General features: G+C 39.8%; 1 protein-coding gene across 4 annotated transcripts in view; it reads right to left on the minus strand.

The window, feature by feature from the left end:
- Nucleotides 1–11,147: 11,147 nt before the first annotated feature.
- Nucleotides 11,148–21,955, minus strand: part of armc8 (armadillo repeat containing 8) — an 86,592-nt gene continuing 75,784 nt past the window's right edge. For all 4 annotated transcript variants that reach the window (XM_067987834.1, XM_067987836.1, XM_067987833.1 and 1 more), the window contains exons 19-22: nt 19,191–19,286; nt 16,605–16,677; nt 15,318–15,411; nt 11,148–13,669 (exon numbers count right to left, since the gene is read on the minus strand). In XM_067987834.1, coding sequence (XP_067843935.1) covers nt 13,636–13,669; nt 15,318–15,411; nt 16,605–16,677; nt 19,191–19,286 — 297 coding nt within the window. In that variant the 3' untranslated portion in view covers nt 11,148–13,635. The remainder of the gene's footprint in view (nt 13,670–15,317; nt 15,412–16,604; nt 16,678–19,190; nt 19,287–21,955) is intronic.

Raw genomic sequence — 21,955 nt, forward strand, 5'->3', positions numbered from 1 at the left:
ACACTCATCCTTACCGAGCAACACTGCTTCCCCATTCCCAGCGCATCAATTTCAGGATCCTCATTTTTATTTTCAAATCCCTCCATGATTCTTGTCCCAATTTATCTGAGCTATCTTCTCTAGTTTTATGTCTAGCCTACACATTAACCCTCCAGTTTACTGCTTGACCCTTGTTAGACAAGGGTATTAAGGGTTACAGAAACAAGGTGGGTAGATGGAATTAAGATACAGCTTAGCCATGATCTAATTGAATGGCAACACAGGCATGAGGGGCTGAATGGCCTACTCCTGTTCCCATGTTCCTATTAGGATCCCTCCTCTTCTTCCCATGAATCATTCCTGTCTCCTTCTCAGCATCTTCCTGTTCTCCTTATAAAGCACTCAGGCATTTTTTCTACATGAAGGGGTCTAATATAAATGCAAGTTATTGTAATGTTCCGGTCCATAGAAAGTTCAATCTGCGAGGGAAAAGGTTACCCAGAAACTGTGCTTGTGTAGTAGACAGCAAGAACTACAATGCAGTAGTGTTGTAGTGGCCCTTTTACACGGCATACTTGTGCCAAATCTCCATCTCAGCTCAGTGAGTGGGTATTGGGACAGAGCTAGTTGACCTCAGTAAGTAGTATGGGAAATTTTTAGGTTTCACTTTTTCATAAAAGGCAGTGTGTGAAATACAGATGTATAACTTTTTTCCCCCCGAGGTGCAAAGCAATAACTGATACGTGTTCATAATACTCCATGTAATAAGTGCTTTTATATTGGAAAAAGAAACTAACTCACTGCACAGGTATTTACTAAAGTGCTTTCCTTCCACTACGTCATGTACCATTCAAGGGTGTGAATATAGCCAGACAACCAACTCCCAGCCTTCTGTCAGTGCTACTTCATCACCACCCGCTATGCCTCATCTCCAACCAGACAGACACACTCCCCCAATATGCAAGTGAGGATCAGGATCTTGCCATACACAAAATCACAGGCATTATCCCACATTCCACACCTCTGTGGCACATCATTACCAATTCACTCAGAACTTTCATATAGCATTAAAATGTCTAGCTTTCTTAAATTCACTGCAATCTAATCTACCTTTAGCGTATACCAGCTGCCCAAATGCAACATTATCGAAATGCTGCACCATTTGCCTTTAACGAAACACTGTGTGGGATAAGACAAGTACCAAGGTCAGATCATTGCAACCTATAAATTTTGAATGAAAAAGGAGTGAAAGGCATAATTGATTGCAAACTCATTAAAATTAATGTGATTTTGTTTTCACAATGACACACCAAATAAAGACACAAATCTTATTCTTTGAAATGATCTACCCTTGTTCCACCATGAAACACTTTGTAAAATTAAGCAGTGTTGTGATGAGTTATTGTAGTGTAGTGGTTAAGTTACAGGACTAGTAATTAAGAGGTCTGGACTAATAATCCATTAGAATGTGAGTTCAAATCCCACCATGGAAAAATTGAATTCAGTTTTAAAAATCTGGAAATAAAAAGCTGGTATCAGTAAAAATAAAAACAGTCCTTACCCAGCCTGGCCTATATGTGACTCCAGTCCCACACCAATGTGGTTGACTCTTATCTGCCCTGAAGCAGCTTAGCAAGTCACTCAGTTGTATCAAACAGCTACAAAAAATAACAAGAATAAAACTGGGCAGTCCACTTAGCTGCGATCTAGGCAGCGAATCAGGACATGGTACACCCTGCAATGTCTAACATCCAGGGATCGACGTCAAAGTTGGAAGAGCTGTCCCACACAGCCTGACAGAATCATACCCATCAGCCAACATCCTAGACTCAGCCATCACGAGAGGCAAAGGGACATTGGTTTACAGCCAGGGAGTCTCATGGCTTCACATCAAACATGGGCAAGGAAATCTATTACCACACACCCTCAGCTGATGAATCAGTACTCCTCCATGTTGAACATCACTTGGAGGCAGCATTGAGAGCACAGAATGTACTTTGGATGGGGGACTTCAATGTCCATCACCAAGAGTGACTTGATCATTCCACCACTGAACAAGCTGGCCAAGTCCTGAGGTTCATAGCTGCCAGACTGGACTTGTGGCAACTAGTGGGAGAAAAAAATACAAGGGAATAACCTAATTGACCTCATCCTCACTAACCTACCTGTCACAGATGCGTCTGTATTGGTAGGAGTGATCACCGCACAGTGCTTGTGGAGACTACATCCCAACTTCACACCGAGGATACCCTTCATCGTGTCGTGTGACACTACCACCGTGCAAAGTAGGATAGATTATGGGCCATAAGCAGCAGCAGAATTGTATACCAATCTGTAACCTCATGGTCAGGCATATCCCTCCCTCCTCCATTACCATGAAACCAGATGACTAACCCTGGTTCAATGAGGAGTGTAGAAGAGCATGCCAAGATCAGCACCAGGCATACCTGAAAAATGCCAAGCTGATGAAGCTACAGCACAGGTCACGCTAAACAGCCAAAATATGCTTGCTATAGACAGCAATAAGCAATTGCTGTCTATAGCAAGCATATTTTGGCTATAAGCAATCCCACAACCAAAGGGTCAGGTCAAAGCTCTACAGCCGTATCCAGTCCTGAATGGTGGTGGACACTTAAGCAACTAATAGAAAGAGCAGCCTCCATGAACATCCCCAAAACTGTGGCAGATGGATTTCAATGCAGGTAAGTACAAGGTCATCCATTTTGGACCAAAAAATGGTAAATCAGAGTATTTTTTTTAAATGGTGAAAAGTTAGGAACAGTGGAAGTCCAAAGAGATTTAGGTGTCCATGTACATAGATCATTAAAACATAATAGTCAGGTAAAAAAAAAATCAAGGCTAATGGAATGTTAACCCTTATAACTAGAGGGCTGGAATATAAAGGGGAGGAAATTTTGCTACAGCTATGCAAGGCTCTGGTTAGCCTACCTCTGGAGTACTGTGTAGAGTCTTGGGCATCGCACCTGAAAGAGGAAGTATTGGCCTTGGAAGGAGTGCGGTGCAGATTCACCAGAAAGTTACCAGGGCTCCATGGGTTAAATTAGGAGTTTACATAGACTAGGCTTGTATTCCCTGGAATATAGAAGGTTAAGGGGTGATTTGATTGAGGTTTTTAGGATTTTGAAAGTAATTGATAGGGTAGATAGAGAGAAACTTTTTTCGCTGGTGGGGGAGTCTAGGGCAAGGGGACATAATCTGAAAATCAGAGCCAGGCCATTCAGGAGAGCAGTTAGGAAACATTTTTCATGCAATGAATGGGTGGTAGAAGTGTGGAACTCTCTCTCACAAAAAGTAGTGGATGCTCAATTAATAATTTTAAATCGGAGATCGATAGATTTTTGCTAGCCAATGCTATTAAGGGATATGGAGCCTAGGCGGGTGAATGGAATTAGGATACAGATCAACCGTCATCTCATTGAATGGCGGAACAGGCTCAAGGGGTTGAATGGCCTACTCCTGTTCCTATGTTGCATCCTGCACAATGGCAGAGCTCAGCACGAGTGCTGAAGCATTTGCAACTATTTTCACCCAGAAGTGCCAAGTGAATGATCCTTCTTGGCCTCCTCCTGAGATCCCCACCATTACAGTCACCACTTTCCAGCTAATTTAATTCACGTGACATCAAAAAAAAGTGTACTGGACAGAGCAAAGGCTAGGGGTCCTAACAACAACCTAGTTGCAGTGCTGAAGCCGCATACTCCAGAATTAGGCGTGCTTCTAGCCAATCTGTTCCAAAATTGCCCAAGTATGTCCTATCCACAAAAGCAAGATAAATCCAACTCGGCCAATTACCTGTTATCAGCCTACTCTCAATCATCAACAAAGCGATGGAAGGAGTCGTCAACAGTGTTATCAAGTGGCACTTATTCACCAGTAATCTGCACACCGCTGCTCAGTTTGGATTCCACCAGGACCACTTGGTTCCAGACTCCATTACAGCCTTGGCCCAAACAGACACAAGAGTTGAATTTCAGAGGTGAGATGAGAGTGATTGCACTTGACATCCAAGGCACCCTAGTAAAACTGAGGTGAATGGGGATCAGGGAGAAAACTCTCCAGTGGCTGGATTCATACCTAGCACAAAGGAAGATGGTTATTGGAGGCCAATAATCTCAGGCCCAGGACATCATTGCAGGAGTTCCTCAGGGCAACATCCTAGCCCAACTATCTTCAGCTGCTTCATCAATCACCTTCGCTGCATCATAAGGTCAGAAGTGGAGATGATAATTTTAAAGTTAAACTCCATTCGCAATTCCTCAGATAATGGGCTAATGCGTGGCAAGTAACATTCATGCCACACAAATGCCAAGCAATGACCATTTTTAAAATTTTTTATTATTCGTTCACGGGATGTGGGCGTCGCTGGCGAGGCCAGCATTTATTGCCCAGCATTTATTGCCCATCTCCAACAAGAGAACACCTAACCACCTCCCCTTGACATTCAATGACATTACTATTGCCGAGTCTCCCACCATCAGCATCCTGGGGGTCACCGTTTACCAGAAACTCAATTGGACTAGCCATATAAATTCCAGAGGTCAGAGGCTGGGTATTCTGTGGCAAATGACTCACCTCCTGATTCCCCAAAGCCTCTCCGTCACTTCCAAGGCACAAGTCAGGAATGTGATGGAATACTCCCCACTTGCTATTCAAGACAAAGCAGTCCGTTTTATCATTATCCCAAGCCCCACCTTAAACATAAACTCCCTCCACCATCGGCATACCATGGCTGCAGTGTATCTATAAGATACACTGCAGCAACTCGCCAAGGCTTCTTCAGCAGCATCTCTTAAACCCTTGAACTCTACCACCTAGAAGGACAAGGGCAGCAGGTGCATGGGAACACCATTACCTCCAAGTCGCACACCATCTCGACTTGAACACATATCTCTGTTCCTTATCATCACTGGGTCAAAATCCTGGAACTCCCTACCTAACAGCAAGAGCACCTTCACCACACAGACTGCAGCGGTTCAAGGCGGCGGCTCACCACTACCTGCACAGAGCAACTAGGGGTTGGCAATAAATGACAGCCACACCCACATTCAGAGAATGATTTTTTAAAAATCCTCCTCCAACACCTCCTCTGTTGTCCAGTCGTGTTTGGTCCCATTCCTACCTATCCAATCATAGCCAGAGCATCTCCAGCAATGGCTTCTCTTCCCGCCCCTGCAATGTTACCACTGGAATCCCCTTCTTCCTCATCTACATCCTGGCTCTTGGCACCATGATCCATAGATATAGGATCAGCTTTCACATGACACCACTAATGACACCCAGCTCTACCTCTCCACCACCTGTTTTCTTACATTGCTTATCCGACATCAGTCTTAGATAAGTCACAATTTCCTCCAGTTAAACATTGGGAAGATCAAAGCGAACATCTTCGGTCCCAGCCACAAACTGCCATTGATTCCATCCCCCTCCCTAGCCGCTATCTCAGGCTGAACAAGACTGTTCACAACCTCAGCATCTTAATCGACCCTGAACTGAGATTCTGAACCTAGGTTCTCTCCATCAGAAACATTGTCCATTTCCTCTTCCGTAACATCGCGCCCCTCTGCCCTTACTTCAGCCCATCTGCTGCTGAAATTCTCGTCAATGCCTTTGTGTCACATCCAGAATTAACTATTTCAATGCTCTCCTAGCCAGCCTGCCATCCTCCACCCTCCGTGAACTTCACCTCATCCAAAATTCTGCTGCTGTGCCTTTGGCTACTTAGGCCCCACACTCTGGAATTCCATGTCTAAGCCAAGCTGTGTCCCTGTCCTCCTTTAAGAACCTCCTTAAAAGCCACCTCTCTGACCGTGTTTTTGGTCACCTCTCCCAATGCGTCTTTCTTTGACTCAACATCCATTTATTTCCGAAGCACCAAGGGGCAGTTTTCTATGTTAATGGGGCTATGTAAATGCAAGTCATTGTTGTTATAAACTGTGTCACAGGCAGCTGTGAGGTTACAAATAATGCCTTCAAAACTGACCGTTAACTCGGCCTCATAAATGGAAAGAGGCACATTTCACTACTGGATATGAAACTCCCTCTATTTATACCAAGACGTTTAAAACATCATTTATTAAATGTTCTTGTTTTAATGGAGATTAATAATAGTGATGTGCATACAGGGTTGCCAACTCTGGTTGGACGTATTCCTGGAGGTTTGACCGCACCATGTTTGGCTATGCCACATTGTGAATACTTCCAAGAAAATATTCATTGCATATAAATATTAAATATTATCTCCTCATCCTCCACTTCATTCCCATTGGCATCCTCTTTTAGATTCTTCTTCCCTGGCTTAATGGTACTGGAAGTTCTTGCTCTTCCGCAGCTATACTCAATTTCCAACTACGCACATCTGATCACCCTTTAGACATGCTTCAGAAGTATCCTGTATTATTCCCAATCAACCTTTCTTGAAACTATTTACAACTAATTGTCTCGCTGATTCATTTAGGGCTATTTTTTTACACTGTTTCTAATTTAATGAAGTATTCAACCCGGTCTTAGGTATGTCTTTGAAGGTATTCCATTTGTCCTATTCGGAGGTGTCGATAAATTCTCGCAAATTAGCTCTATTTTAGAAAAGGACAAATAGGATTTTTGTGACACACACACACCTCACTATTCTCAACTGCCATTTAAAAAAAATTAAAATCTTCATAGCTGTCCCCTACAAGATACTTTCAAACCTTTGCTTCAACTCTTGTAGATCAACTCTTGTACATTTCCTCTTTCACTTAACATGATTTGGGTTTCAAGGCTCTCTGTTCCTTTTTGACTTAACACTTGCTGGGATTCTGCTGGACTTCCATTGTCCATTTTTTGTTTTCTCATACATGAATAATCAAAAAGTGTGTCGGGAACCTAGTGCAAAAAGATAATTTCACTAATCTAATCTTTAAGTGTTTGGGTTTTCTCGCTCCTTGGATTGTTAAAATGAATAGATGCTAATGACAGTAACTAATCGAGGCAGAGTGTTCCCAGTTACCAGTTTTTTTTAAAGCAGATAGCTGCAGCAGTTGCACTTCAATGTTCCACACCCCTGCGGAGTTGCTGAAGCCGGGATGGTAGTGTTGCCTTTCAGGTCAAGTTTTTAGCCTACAGGCATTCACATTTGAACACTTTCTCAACTAGTGAAAACTTCAAGTTTCACAAACTTTTCTGGCTTCATCAGAAGCCACCAACGCAGAACTGTGTCCGAGAGATCAATCGTCTATTCCTGGAAGACTCCCCCGGACAACCCTAACTGTACATAATCTCTCACCTCCCGTCAGAGGAAACTAGCTACCATCTTGAAAATCCAGTCAAATGACGTTAAATGCTTAATTGGAAATTTCTCTCAACAATTAACAAGCAAATGGCTATTCCACATAATGAATGACCTGCTAGTGAAATCATACTCACAGAAATTGGCCATTTCAAAACTGCACTTTCCTGCAACTTTGTTAACATTAATAATGGAGAACATCCATTCTCCTGCATTTCATTAAAAGGATTTTTACACCTTTAGAAATAGAGACAAGCCGCCACAAATACAACCCAATTGAACAGCACCCCCCAGAGATTGTATTTAGACCTAAAAACATTCTAATAAAAACTCTTAAAATAAACGTTAAAATATGTTATGTGAAAGCAAATACCAAAATTACTGCTTCATTTCAGTAGTGTTATTCCCTCCCCATTAAGTGTGAACAGATTTTACTTCTGTACATTCAATAGTAAATATTAACATTTCAATACTTTGCCTTTATACTGTGTCAAAGGTATAGGTCATATTCCCTTAATATGTTCATAAGGAATTCCTTTAATTTTATTCCTTTTTTATGTTTTAAATAAGTTAAAACTGTGTGAGGGACAGAGGGAGCCCCAATAATTGTAGCTTCTAGGAGACGGATGGAGGGTTAAGCTTTAGATTTAGTCCAAGGCTTGGCAAGAAAACAATCCATTCCTGTAGCTGAATGATTGTGGCACTGTGAAAATATGAAAGGTGTGAAAAATGTTTTCACAGCACCCAAACCACACCTGCGTCATAAACAGTCAGATTCTTACCTAGTAGAATCTTGAACGTAGTTATGAAATGGGGTTTCCCAATCTGAGGGCAGGTTTTTACATGGGAGTGAGGTAGTCGAATTTTAACCCAGCTGCCTTTGTCAATACACCTTTTTTACTTTCCTTGATCCTTAAGATTTCAAATTACATTGTGCAATATTAGTCGTATTAACATCGTGTGTTGTATGAAATTCCTGTTTGCGATTTTAAGAGTTGTTACCCCATTTAAAGTAAATAGGTTAATCCCTCTTTGAAACAGCTGGACAAAGGAATTTAATTTGAGCATATTAAGCATCACAGCGTAATTTCAAGTCACCAGTTTATAATTTTTTTCTTCTTTCACTTCAATTCATAAAAGGGAAGTTTCAGACTCTTGACTGGCTTCTGTGGTCACTGTTGGTAGGTGGACTCCAATAGAAGAATATAATGAACCAGAGAGGCAGAAGCCATCCAAGGCCCAGAACATAAGCTTTACACAACACATTGACTGGCCTAGTCAGATGATGTGGCTCAGATATTATATTACAATTACATAGATCAGGAAATAGTTACATCTCTAATTAATAAATACATTTAAGGTCAATGAAATTCCACCAAATAAATATCAAGCTTATAAAGCTTGTTTTGCCCCACATGTATTGCAATTTAAAATCGGAACCAAACTTACTGTTTGTGTATAAATGCTGAACATTAACAATTAAAGTGAAGTCATTATCTCGTTACACCAATTGCATTCTAACATTGGCCTAGAATTTCCAGCGTGAGTGCAATCCGGAAGTTGGACCCAAAATTGCACCCATTCTGCCAATGTCAAGTTACGCTCCAATTTCCGGCCAATCATTAGCATACACACCAACCTAAAATGGGTGTAAATTAGCAAAACTGGTCGGCATGGTTTGAACACAGTTGGAACAGAACCAATCGAGCCTCGAGATGTTAGGGTGGAGGACCATAAAAGTGGAACCATAAATGTATCTCTTCTCTGCTTCGGTCTGTGGGACGCGAAAAGGCATCAGCCACGGCAGCATGGGGTAAGCCTTATAACCAATTATCCATCCTTCCAGTCGGGCCCCGTCCGAGCAAGCGGTGATGACCTGAGTTGATCACAATGAATGCATCATGACAGGGCCCCGCGTACTGCGCGTTCACATGCAGGATGTGCAGCCGGGCATCGCAGACTATCTGAACGTTGAGGGAGTGGTAACCTTTTCTGTTCATGTAGCTTTGTGGGTTCTGAAGGGGCACCTTTGGTATGACGTGTGTTCCATCAATTGTCCCCAGCACTCAGGGAAGCCAGCAATCCTGTAGAAGCTTAGTGCTCCCTGCGTTTGGCCCACCGCAGACATTCCAAATCTGATGAACTCCCCAGACCTACAGAAAAGGCCAGTTACCTGCCAAATGCAGGCCCTCATTGCCCTTGACTAATCCTGCACAGGTCCTCAGTGGATGCCGGGAAGGATGAAGGAGCACATTGTAGTTGGTCGATTACCTCCTTTGTAAAGCGCAGCCATTGCACAGTCAGCTCCTCAGACATCTCCTGGAATATCATTCGAGGCCTATACTTTCCGGGCCGGGTACTTGCATGTGGGGTGCTGTATACACTGGTGATGCTTCACTCTCCGGGCCTTCTGTTTCTGGTTCTCTTCCCCCTGCTCCTCTTCCTCCATTATAATAGCAAGCAGGAGTAGCAACAGCAAAAGAGCCACTTTTATTTCTCAAAAGGACTGTAAAACGGCTGTCTGCAGTAATAGGTTAAAAATGACTTCAAATGCTTCCTGGAGCAGCTGGTTTGCGCCTGCTTCAGGTGACTACAGGTGCGTGGAAGAGAGGCTCTGAACAAGCACAATTGCAGGAAACTCACATTTTGGGGGTGGGGCCTGTATTATGGTGGAGATGCGTTCAGGTAGAGGGATCGATAGATGATCGAGTATTGTATTTATGCGCATAACTCACAACCAAAATTTCACGATCTTATAGGCCGCGCATTCTCTGGGCGCAAATACCCAGGAAATTCCAGGCCGTTCTGTACAAAGTCTTGTATATTACAACCAAACCATCGTAACATACTCAACCAGCTAATTATCAATTTTCCACATGAACTGAAAATATTATGCATTTTATTTGGTTTCCAAAGGAAGGTTTTGCAACTTAGTTTTAAATTCCTGTTGCATGTAAAGTCTTTTACTAACATATCATGCCAAGCCACTGAATGGCTTTCAGATCACTAGCTGAGCTGTGTAAACAGGATTTGGACTGTGCAGACACACGATTTTCAACATCATTAATTTTAAATAAACAGAAAATTGTATGGGCCGTTGATCTCAACGCCCAAATTCCCAATACGTGCACAGCTCCGCACTAGAGGTATTGTAAAATTTACCCAATCATCTGACTCCTCAATAAATGGCATCACAGCTTTAAGGAGAGATTGATGAATCAGTGTGCAGATGGAATTGAATGAGCAACCAGCAATGCATGAGCACGTTTCTCCCCCACTCTCATTTCCTCTGCATTTCATTACCAGAGGCTGCTTTCTCCCCCCACCAATGTTTTTTCTCCTCCTTTCATAAAGGCACTGACTTGTGGTGGCCATTGGGTGCTCTCCTAAAAGTCATCTAACTAGCCATTCTTCATATATGGGCCTGGACGGTGAGTGTCAGTAGACGTTTCAAAAGTTGGCATAATTCTGTTCTCAGTAGGGCATTCACCTCCACATTTTCTAGCAGGTAGCAATCAGAAGCAGGACCCTCAAGATGATTTTCCCTCTCCCTCACCCCATGGCACTGAGATCAAATCAAGCATTTCTATTAAGCTGAGACAGATAAATCAGCACAGACTGAGAAGTGAAGCTGGGACTTTCTTGGTCTGTATGACTCAGTACCACATTGGGCAGTGCATTTACTATCAGAGTCGTCAATCATGCCCAGAAGCTCTTCTAATTTGTGTCACTAAGTAAGTCACGCCACCTGCAAGAATAGCCATGACATGCAACAGGCAAACAGTCCATGGATTTTTTTTTCTTTAAAGGTTTACAAGTAGCAGCGGAAGAAATTCTTGATTGATGGAGGAAAGCGAGTCTTTGGATTCTGTACAATAGGTTAACTGAAAATCATTTTTAATAAGAAAATATAAATTTCCTGCACAGACACCATGAATGTGAGTACATTATACTGTTATCACAATAGACCCTTGTTAATATAGGACATAACTAAAGTTTCATAACCAGTGTTATATAAAACAGCCTAAGAAGCCACACTTTATTTAATTGACTTCTGTCAGTGGAGCTTAAAATGACATCAGAAAAATGTGATAGTCTCTTCGCAATATATTACACACAGTGCTGCTAAAATACCTGTGTATAAAGGCAGAAACCTATTCAAATCAGCTGCAGGTATGTACAAAAACTGAACAAGATCAGTTTAAAATGCAATGTAATCAAAACAATCTATTAGGAGTGTACTTAAAATGTAGTGGTCACAACTTTTTTTTTAAAAAGTGTTCTTCAGGTTATTATTTTTTTTTAATTGTTTCATGTTCAAACCCTTCATGCTTAGAGAAAGTATTTCAATCTTTGATTACTTTGTTTGCATTTTTCCATCCATATTTCTGTACACAGTCCAATCTGCTAAAAAAAAAGTACCTGCTGAGATAATGATAACAGCTGCAAGCAGCCTGCAGCCAGGCACTAACACATGCAGCAACCAAGACAACACAAATATGAACACACACTTTAAATTTCAATGCAAATCCTTACAAAGCTTTCTTTTTTTTTTAATTTGCTGAGAACCAGAAGGGAAACCCCTCTTTTTACTGCTGCGTTAACCCCAATAGTATACAAATACTAACACACCTTATGCGGCAGCGAAATACTAGACAGGAGCTAAAATTCAAATGCCAACATCCGGAGAAAATTGAAAGGGTCAAAAGCAAAAGCAACAAAACAAACAGGAGCTAACAAAGGAGCTAAATGTGTGAACTGAGAAATTCTAATTAAAATGAAAACACTACAAAAATAAAAAAAAACTGCATTCTTTTCAATTGGCCTACACAGGTTTTATTTGAGTATCGTATTCAGATAACATTATCCAAGTATAACATCCATCTAAAATGCGTAGTGTAGTTTTTATTTTTAATTGGAGTATGAGAACATTTAAATGGATGCCAATATTGGCTATCATTTTCTTTTTAATTGACCACACCTTTTTTTGCATTCATGAAGACATGGGACGATAGTGCAAGGTAAAAGTTTCACTCTGCCACCAGTGGCATTGTTAGCACTGGTCATGGTACAGTGAACATGGTACTGCAGTATATGTGGATGTACAAGTCATTTGTGCAGCAGCATCCATTTGTATGGAAGATGTATGACCTTTATACAGCTGCAATACCGGAATTATCATTCAAGCAGCACAAGCACCGTCACTGTCAACACAGTTGTTCTGCTCTAAAATATCAGGCTCATCACTACAATGGGCACTATATATTTTTTATATATATATATATATATAATACACACACACATACATACATACTGAAGTTTGGATTGACATACACAAGCCATACAATTCTAGATATGAGAATCCAGTGTGTGCTGTGCCTCAGGTATGGCATGGAGTTTCCCTAAACTGATCTACCAATATTGCTCAACTTCAGAACAACCCTATGCATTATCTCCATCTCCCATGCACTAAGCACCAGGCATCCCATGACTGTACAATTAGGTGTCCAGTTAGCAGCAGTGAGGTCAGGTCTACTGTGCATTGGACAAGACCACCAACACTCAATCCATTGGAGCCCAGCCTCCATTGAGGAACAGAATTGTAACTTGTTCAAAGGGAAAGAAGATAAGTGCTACTAACACGAGTCTAAGGATGAGTGAGGGAATTCCTTCATTACCTGTCCCTGAGCTGGATTTATACCTGGATCTTGATGTGAAGGCTAGTGACCAGTGTACCCATGTTCCCCTCCCCCTAGGAAAATCCTTTGGGATTACAATAGGTTGGAATATATTATGTAGATTTCTAACACTACCTGTGTAGGCCTATAAACAGATGCAGTCCCAAAGTAAACACATAATTGTGGTTCACCAAATGCATACAATATTTTACATACTCTATAGAGCTTCCAACCAAAATTATATTTTTTTCACACTTTTGTTTAAATATTACATTCTCTTTAGGGTGTTCTGTGTAAGTAAATTCTTTACACCAAGTATTGCAATCATTCAGCAAGCAATACTCTACCCTGGAAAAACTGTAGAAAAAACTATTTAAAAAAAAATCAAAGTAACCGATCACACACTAAATAGCTGCAGCAAGAGTAGATTTTTTTTCAGGCTCAAAGGGGGGAAAAACGATTGTTCTCTAAGTAGTTTGTGGAAGCAGTCACATTGAGACTGAACCTCTTTCTCCGCTGCATTGTTTGTTTTTTCTTCCTGAATGACTAACATTTCTTCACGAATCACTGCACACAAAAACTGCAGTCCAAGGTGACTTGTGCAAAAAAGGGTCAGGGGTGAGCTTTCCACTGAACCTCCCGCCTGCTGTCCATATAGAGCTTCGGATGGGACCCCACCAGGTTGGTTACTCATGATAGAAATTGCTGCAGTGCTGTTTTTGCCCTGTAACAGATTCAGAAATAGGTCTTGAAATGCTCTTTTACTGCAGTCATCTAAAATTCTACCAAAGCATTTATCTAAACTCAGCAAATACTGTGCAAATACCACAGTTGTTATTGTTGCGGCCAGCCAGTAAAATTAAGGATCACACTTCCTACCCTGACACAATGCAATCTCCACATAGATTTTTCATCTTATCACAAGTATTGGAATTTGCAAAGATTGCAAAACAATTTAGGTGCAACAGTGCTATACTGAAGAAACACTTAGTGTTTAAAGGGATAACAAATATGAAAGTTGCAGCATGGTTTTGTTACCATTAAACCTTTGGTCCTAAGAGAATTATCACTTAAATTATATTTGAAGAGTAGCAGAACTAGAATTAATCAAATTTATTAATCCAAAAAGAAAACAAATAGTTAACATGATGAGTGCAGTGCTCTGACAGAAGCTCCAAGAATCAACTCCTGGAGATTTATTAGCTGAATCGTTAATAGTTTAAAGCCTCCAATGATTTTAATATTGTTGACATCCTATACATTTACAAACCTCTAGGTTTTCATTTCATGACAATGCTATCATTGTTCCACAATCAGCAAGCTCACAGCATCAAGTCTTAAACTTCAAGGACAGCAAGTACCAAAGCACAAAATGTCTCAGAATTTCATCCCTAACCTACATAGAGAACTACACCTCCAATCCGTGTAAACAAATATTTTCACCTTGCAGATAAGAACTTTAGAAATCTAATAAATGAATGCAGCAATATTTGAATGCACATAATGTTCCTTCAGGACAGATTTTCTTGGTTTTCCTCTTTTAAGGGATTAAAGCTTTAATTCTATAAACATCTGCATTTACAGGACTCCTCTGTGGAATTCTTTGTGCCTTCTACTTTGTACAGTCTCACAGGGGTGCTGTCAGCCCTTTCAATACATCCACCTTACAAGGGTGATGTAAAAAAAAATGGTTCGAGAACAATCACAGGAGTCCCTCTTTTCCTACCCCCACAAATCTCAATATCACTCTGTTTTTAGATTCCCAGATCCTGGTGCTTTCTTTTCTTCCTGTTGGTTTTTCCTGCCCTTTCTGAATCATTTGCTTGTGAATGGCTAGTTTTTGTTTCTGCATAATAGACATCACTAAAATGTCTAAGATTATTAATAATTTCAAAACCAATAACCACAGACAATTTATACAAATAAAAACTTTAAAACAAAGCTCAGAGCTTCAGCACTGTTCCTCAGACAGAACTGGGGGAAATCAAACATTGAGAACTAGCTCAGGTGAGGGCTGCACATAGGTGAATTATCCTTTGTGCGCTGCAGTCCAACAACGCTGGCTCAAAGCTTAGAGACAGTGTACATGAGTTTCTCTTCCCCTTCCTATCCTTCTCCGCAAAATGACTAGGATTTTTTTTTTCTTAATTGCAGTCTCAGTCTCTTTACCTCCTGCTGATTGCACTACTGAGGTCTCCATTGTAACATATAAAACTGCGAACATCTCATTACTTTCTTTATGTCACAACTTATTAACTGGCTTATCACCTTAATTTATACCACATACTACTTGACAACATTTATGATATTAATAAAGAGATAGAAGCTATTCTAACAGTCACAAGATTCCCACACATCTTATCAATGCTTACTTGTCACAAAGGTTGGGGTCCGTAGACTGAACCAATTTATGTAAAATATCTACTATTCCCAACTCTCTGAGTTTATCTTGACGATCATGGGAACCTAATAAAATAAAGTACAAGTTAATCCTCCGTAATCAATGAATGATTGAAATGCCACATTAATCAAACAAGCACATATAAAATCCTAACAACAATTTTTAAAAATCTGATTTAACCAGCTCTGGATAGATGATTTGTGCCAATCTGTGACAGATAACCAATGTAGTATTCTGTATGAAACGGATTTCTAATATCTTTTACATCCTCCAATTAGAAAGAATTTTGTAACTGGACATTCTTTTCCGATGTTAAATTGGGTACAAAGATCTATGCACCGTAAATTAAGTAAATTCAGAATTATGGATGTTTGTGGCCAAAAAAAACATCACTGAGATGTGAAAGTTTTCATAACTAATGCACAATGTTTGTCTGTCAGTTCCCCCCCCCCCCCCCCAAGAACCTTCTAATTGCAATGTTAAAAGATCAATAGTCTGCAATGGGGAGTTTAAAAACAAATTATACAGATTATGCTTCCAGAACAGAAATTGTTTGCTCCAAATACTTAGTTGAACATACACCATATTGGCAATCATTGTACTTTGATTGCTTGCTATGGTATGGTTCTATGGTTGCTAGAAACCATTTGATACCTCATCTAAGAAACAATTATTCAGGCGTAAGCTGGGACAGTGGGGTCAGCAAACTGGAGCCATGAGAGAGCCCAATACTGTCCTCACCTGATATCCACAGATACAGATTTCCAACAGAGGTTGCTGGATAATGATCAGGAGTGGGAATCCTGGGTGATTTTTTTCATCTCAAACCTAGGGGATTTTAGCCAATTATACTGCAACTATTTCCATTCTGTTTGAGATTAGCTAAATCAGCACAGACCAGGGATTAAACCTGGTACTTCCTTGTCAGTATAACTCAGCTACTCACTGCTTAAACCTGGCGAGTGATCAGGGGTATTCGACAATGTCCGTTTAAGTCAATATATTGGGAAATCTGTTATACATTTTCACACAGAAAACTAGCAATTCTGGCTACCTGATTCAATAGTGAAACTTTGGGACGAAGTTAAGTATTCAAAAATACACAACTTGTGAATTAGAAAAAAAACTGACAGGTTATTGAGTAGTTACCAAAGTCTTATGATTTTAAAGTTTTTTTTAAAAAAAACAGAACATTTGAAATAAAATCTGACTTACAAGAAAATTACCTAAACTCACTGGGAACTATTGATGTCCTTACCTTCCTCTTCACTCCATATGAGATTGGATATACAAAATGTAGCAGCTAACTGGAGTTTTACATTTGAATGACCCTGGAAAATAATTAATTGTATTAATAGATATAAAGGTTAAAATAAGACCAAATGTATTTAAGGTGAACAAAGTTCCCCACCCCTTGGACATAGCTCATTGAACATTCAAGCTCCACCTACGCTTGAAGTAAAACAATGTAAACGCCATTTCCTTATTAAGGCAATAATGAAATATAAACTGAAGTAGCAAATGTTGCATAACCAGAATTGTTGATTTTGATCTGGTATTGGAATTAAATTCTGAGGTATAATTTAGATATCCTGGAGGTGAATTTTCACGTGACCGCTTCCGTTGGGTGAGCAGCAGGCAGAACAAACCTGCCGGATGGAAACGGTCCAAGTCCTGATCCATTTTCATGGTCAGGTCTCATTGGTATTGCACCAGCGAGCTGCTTGGACATTTGGAGCATCTTGCCAATCGGGGTGGATTTTGGTGTGACTGCTTCCATCAGACGGCTGGCAGGCGGAGTGAACTTGATGCCCGCCCGATGGAAGCAGTCTGAGGTTGTGCTTCAGTGCCATTCTGTCAGCAAGCTGCTGGAGTAGTTGGCCGATCGGAGGGAACCGGAAATCTGACAGATGTATCAATGGAGCCTAGCCAGTCCAGATAAGTTAGAGGAGAGGCAATCGCGAGGGTGGGCTGTGCAGAGATTGTCAACAGTGGAGCGAAGGTGGTTTGGTGGGGTGGCGGGGGGGAATATACAAGAGGCCAGAGTAGGAGGAATGGATAGTTCATGGGGATGGGTGTGTAAGCCTGGAGGAGGTCGCAAAGATAGGGACGGGCAAGGCCATGAAGGAATTTAAATACAAAAATGGGAATTTTAAATTGGAGGCTTTGGGGAAACGGGAGCCAATGTAGGTCAGCAAGGACAGGGGTAATGGATGAGCGGGACTTGGTGTGGGATAGAATATGGGCAGTCGAATTTTGGACGCATCATTGAAGACGACATTGAATAGGACAGTGGACAATCTTGCCTCACTCATCTTTTATAGGAGATAGATTCAATGAGTTCATCTTATTTTATATGGATTTTGGAGCTAGAGTACACATCCCAGATAAAAATAGAATCGTATTCACCCGCATCAGCAAGGCACCTCTAAGGTGAGTCGGTGGTTCCTGGTACGGGTGTTTAAGACCATTATCGTTCCCAAACACCACTCTTGGTCCTCGCCTAAAGCACCGTTTAGAAAATTGGCATGAATAGCATCCACAACTGCCATCTTACCATTAGCTAAGTGACGTAGTGCAGAGTCCACTTCCTCCCATCAAACTTGTCTGGTGCAGCCTGACCTTAGAAAGTATTGGCACTATATATCAACCAATGCTTAGACATATCTGGTCTACCTAAAAATAATATTGATTAGGATTCTTAACTAAAATACTCTAATTAGATTCCCAAAGGCTTCCTGTCCCCACAAGTTCCTGGAGGGTGTGTCACAGAACAGCACTTAGGCATTTGAATAGATATATTCATGCTGGAGCATGAGGGCATCAGATGATCTCCCCCTCCTGAAGAAGAGTAGGAGGTAGTAAGAGGTATGGGGAAAGAATAAGAAATCCTAATAAGGATTGCTATACCATGAATATCACTAGTTTCTACTCCCGGGATTTAGTGGTCTGCTATGGACCAGGATGCCTGGAGCTTTAACCCATGGCATAAAGATGGCAACTGATACTGGACTATCTGTGTCCAGACGTAATCAAACTTAGGCGGAAATGAACTTCACTCGTAATAATTTCAAAGTACAAATCTGGTGCCAATGAAATTTTAAAAGAAATTATGACACAAGTGCTTATCACACTACTTTTAAATATATTGAAGTATGAACAGAAATCTACAATTTAGCTTAGCTACTTTTCCAAATTTCAACAGGAAAGTATTTGTAATCTTCCTGCAGAATTTCCCTCTGGCATATTCTGATAATTGAGCACTCACAAAGGGTTTCTCTCCACCTAAAGATTGGTCCTGCAAGTTTAGCTGCAAGAAAGAGAAGATAAAACCTTAACACTATGGTAGAGGTAGAAATCTATTGATGAAACATCATGTCTCACTAGTTCTGCCATATTGGGTAAGATGATCCCAATTTACAGCAAAATATTTAGAAGAGGCAGGCCATCAAATATGATTGAGGAGTATGCTACGGTTTTAAAAAAAATCTATTATGCTTTGATATTTTTATTGGTGTGTCAAAGTAAATTAAATCCTAGCTAGATTAAGGCATCTCGTAATGCAACTTTAAAGCCTTTACATCCAGCAAGAGCATACAACCCAGCTGCTGTTTGCAACAGATAATATTTCCCACAAACAGCAGCTCCTGTAACAAAGCCATCATGCACTACACTTTCAAACTGGTACAGTATCACAAAAGAATGTGAACCAATTAGTCTTAAAACGGTGATTGCATTCATTTACTGCTATACTCTAGCACTTAACTATTTTCCAAAATGAAAATCAGCACCTCAAAAATAAAATTCATAATTTGCAGAAATTTAAGAAAAACTATTTACTTACCATATAGTATTTAATTTTTTGTAATATGTCATCATTAGTCATGATGAGGTCTTTTGCAGTCGTTCCATCTGCTATATTAGCAAGTATACATAATGTCTAGATAGTATAAAAAAAACTAGTCAGTAAATTGGCACAGATACAGAACATACTGTAAGGAAGCTCAGGGTCACGGATCAATACTAAAATACGTAAACTTCTCACCACAAAAATAACCTCAAATAAGCAGGTCCATTTTTAGATATGACAACTCTCAATATATTTTTGGATTGAGAGCAATCACAGTAGAGATAAAATCACTGCAGCACCATGCATGTTTACTGTACCTAATAAAAAGTAAAACATGAAAACTGCATTCCCAAATGGTACAGATACGCAGGCCACAGGCTAATAGTTTTGTAACATGGAGCATTCTTCTGTAAACAGAAAGAAGTACTCCCATCAGCTTCATAAAGACACTGCAACATTCCACCAGCTAAGTAGATTCTTATCATACTATAAAATTAATTGCTACAAAAAACTCCTACATCAGTAGAAAACTGTCCAGCATAATTCAAATAAATGCAATAGCACTGCTGTCTCTACCTATCCATAATTTATGTTATATAAATGCACTCATTTTCTTTACAAAATTATTTAAAAAATGACTGGTATTTACTGTGCTGGAAAGATATTTCCAAGACAAAAACAGCCCTCCTTCGATGAAGGTGGCTTCTGCTCTATTCTGAATTGCAGATCAGAAGGACAATACCTTCACACAGTAGTTTCAAATCTGTTCTAAAGTGAAGATTTCCCAAACATGTTAAATGTGCTGAACCAAACAATAACAAGTTGGCTAACATTCAGTTTTTTTAATGAGAAGTTTATTTTCTGAAATATTAATTGAAAGGCCCCAGAAACAGCATATGATTGCACTGTCCTTACCTGGGATTTGAAGTAAACATCACAAAATTCAATGTACAAATCCCACCTTCAGAGAGGTTTTTGGACAGATATTTTGCTGTGCAGTAGAAGTATCACAAATGTGACTTTAATCAACACTTTTCACACTACATGTGGGTTAAGCTAGCAGGGGTGAACCAGTTTGATGCCTACCTTGTTTACCTAATTTACCTTTGAAGAAGTAATTCACCTTGAAATTACAACAAACCAATAAAGATTACTAAACTAGTGATTGTAGAAATTATCTGTATGAAACAGAATGCAATATTGGATGGTCATAACGCTTTGGAAGGCTGTATCAGGTAACACTGTCGTATAATGCAATTATAGCATATACTTCAAAAACACATTTTTTCTTCAAGGTAAGGGAAATTAATGCTGAGGAATGGATAACTTTCCCATGTCAGGCATCCAGCATCGGAATGAAGCATTCCCAAGTCAAATATAGCAGTTAGATTCATACAACAACCTAACAACTTGCATTTATACAGCACCTTTAACGTAGAAAAACATCCCACGGCAATAAAGGAGATAGTAAGAGGGATGACTAAAAGTTTGGTCGAAGAGATGGGTCATCATGTAATCACTTCGATACAAATTAGTCTTTATATTATCATTCTGTATTGATGGCACTATAGTTAATGTAATGTCAGCACTACTTTTAACTTTTATAGTATTTTTATACACACACACACATCAAATCATGATGATTCAATATCCTGAAGTATTTGGAGCATGATTATTAATTCAAAATACAATCCGCCATTCTAAGAACAAGTTTGACTGAGCTTAAAAGTCCAGTCACTATCTACAAGGGCAGGGTACACCAAGAAACGACATGCAAGCCCTAGCAGTCTGGGCCACAATGCTCAGGTAACACTTCTGTTGATGCTTATATTTTGTACTTGTTGGTTTGTGCCATGGCTTGGAAAAGGCTGCTCTTAGCTCTGTTGTCTTGGTAGCAAATAAATCTTGCATTAAAACAAGATCTGATAGTATCTGCAACTTGAGATATATGCAAATTAATTTCTACCTTGAGAAATGGTCTGAGACACCCCATTCTCTTGGGTGTGATGGATGCAATAAGGGACACTGAGTTGATTAAAGTGCTCAGCTATCGTCTATCCAGAACATACAATGGAATATTTATTATAATCACATTATCTTAATTTTATTGAGGCAATACCATATCCTATAAAAATATAAAGAGAAAGCAAACTTCACCTTTTATCTCAGAGTTCAGATGACATCAGTTCACCAGCCAACTTACACTCTCGATGCCTCTCAAGCCTTTAATTAAATATTAACCTGATAAGCCACCAGAAAATTCGATGTTCACTACATGTGGATAATACACTCCAAACGTCTGATAAATTCTACCAGACATATACTGCAATAAAGATGGAATTGCTTTGGTATACCTAAATAAAAGTACTTCAAAGTATTAGAATAGAAAATTACAAAGATAAATGTGTTTAGTATATGGCATTGTATAATTTAGATAATCATTAATTGTTTACAGTATAAATTTTTTAAATGTCATAGCTTTAAAAGGATAATTTGATGCATCTTCTCCTTCAGGCTGTGTGTGAGACCAATAGCTACAGAAGCAATTCAAATTTAACAGGCCCTATTTATATTGCTTGGTTAAAAAAAAATCAAATTATCCAGACCAGACAGAGATCTCAGACTCCAAAGGTTCCTTTGCATCATTGTTAAGCAAGAACCATTTTGCAGCAATGCAGGAGCGACAGTATAACTATACTCTGGGTGTATTTTCAAATATATTAAATTTAAAGGGTTGGGGTTATGATCCCACAAACCCA

Source organism: Heptranchias perlo, chromosome 7 (assembly GCF_035084215.1).
Source record: "Heptranchias perlo isolate sHepPer1 chromosome 7, sHepPer1.hap1, whole genome shotgun sequence".
Classification (NCBI taxonomy): Eukaryota; Metazoa; Chordata; class Chondrichthyes; order Hexanchiformes; family Hexanchidae; genus Heptranchias; species Heptranchias perlo.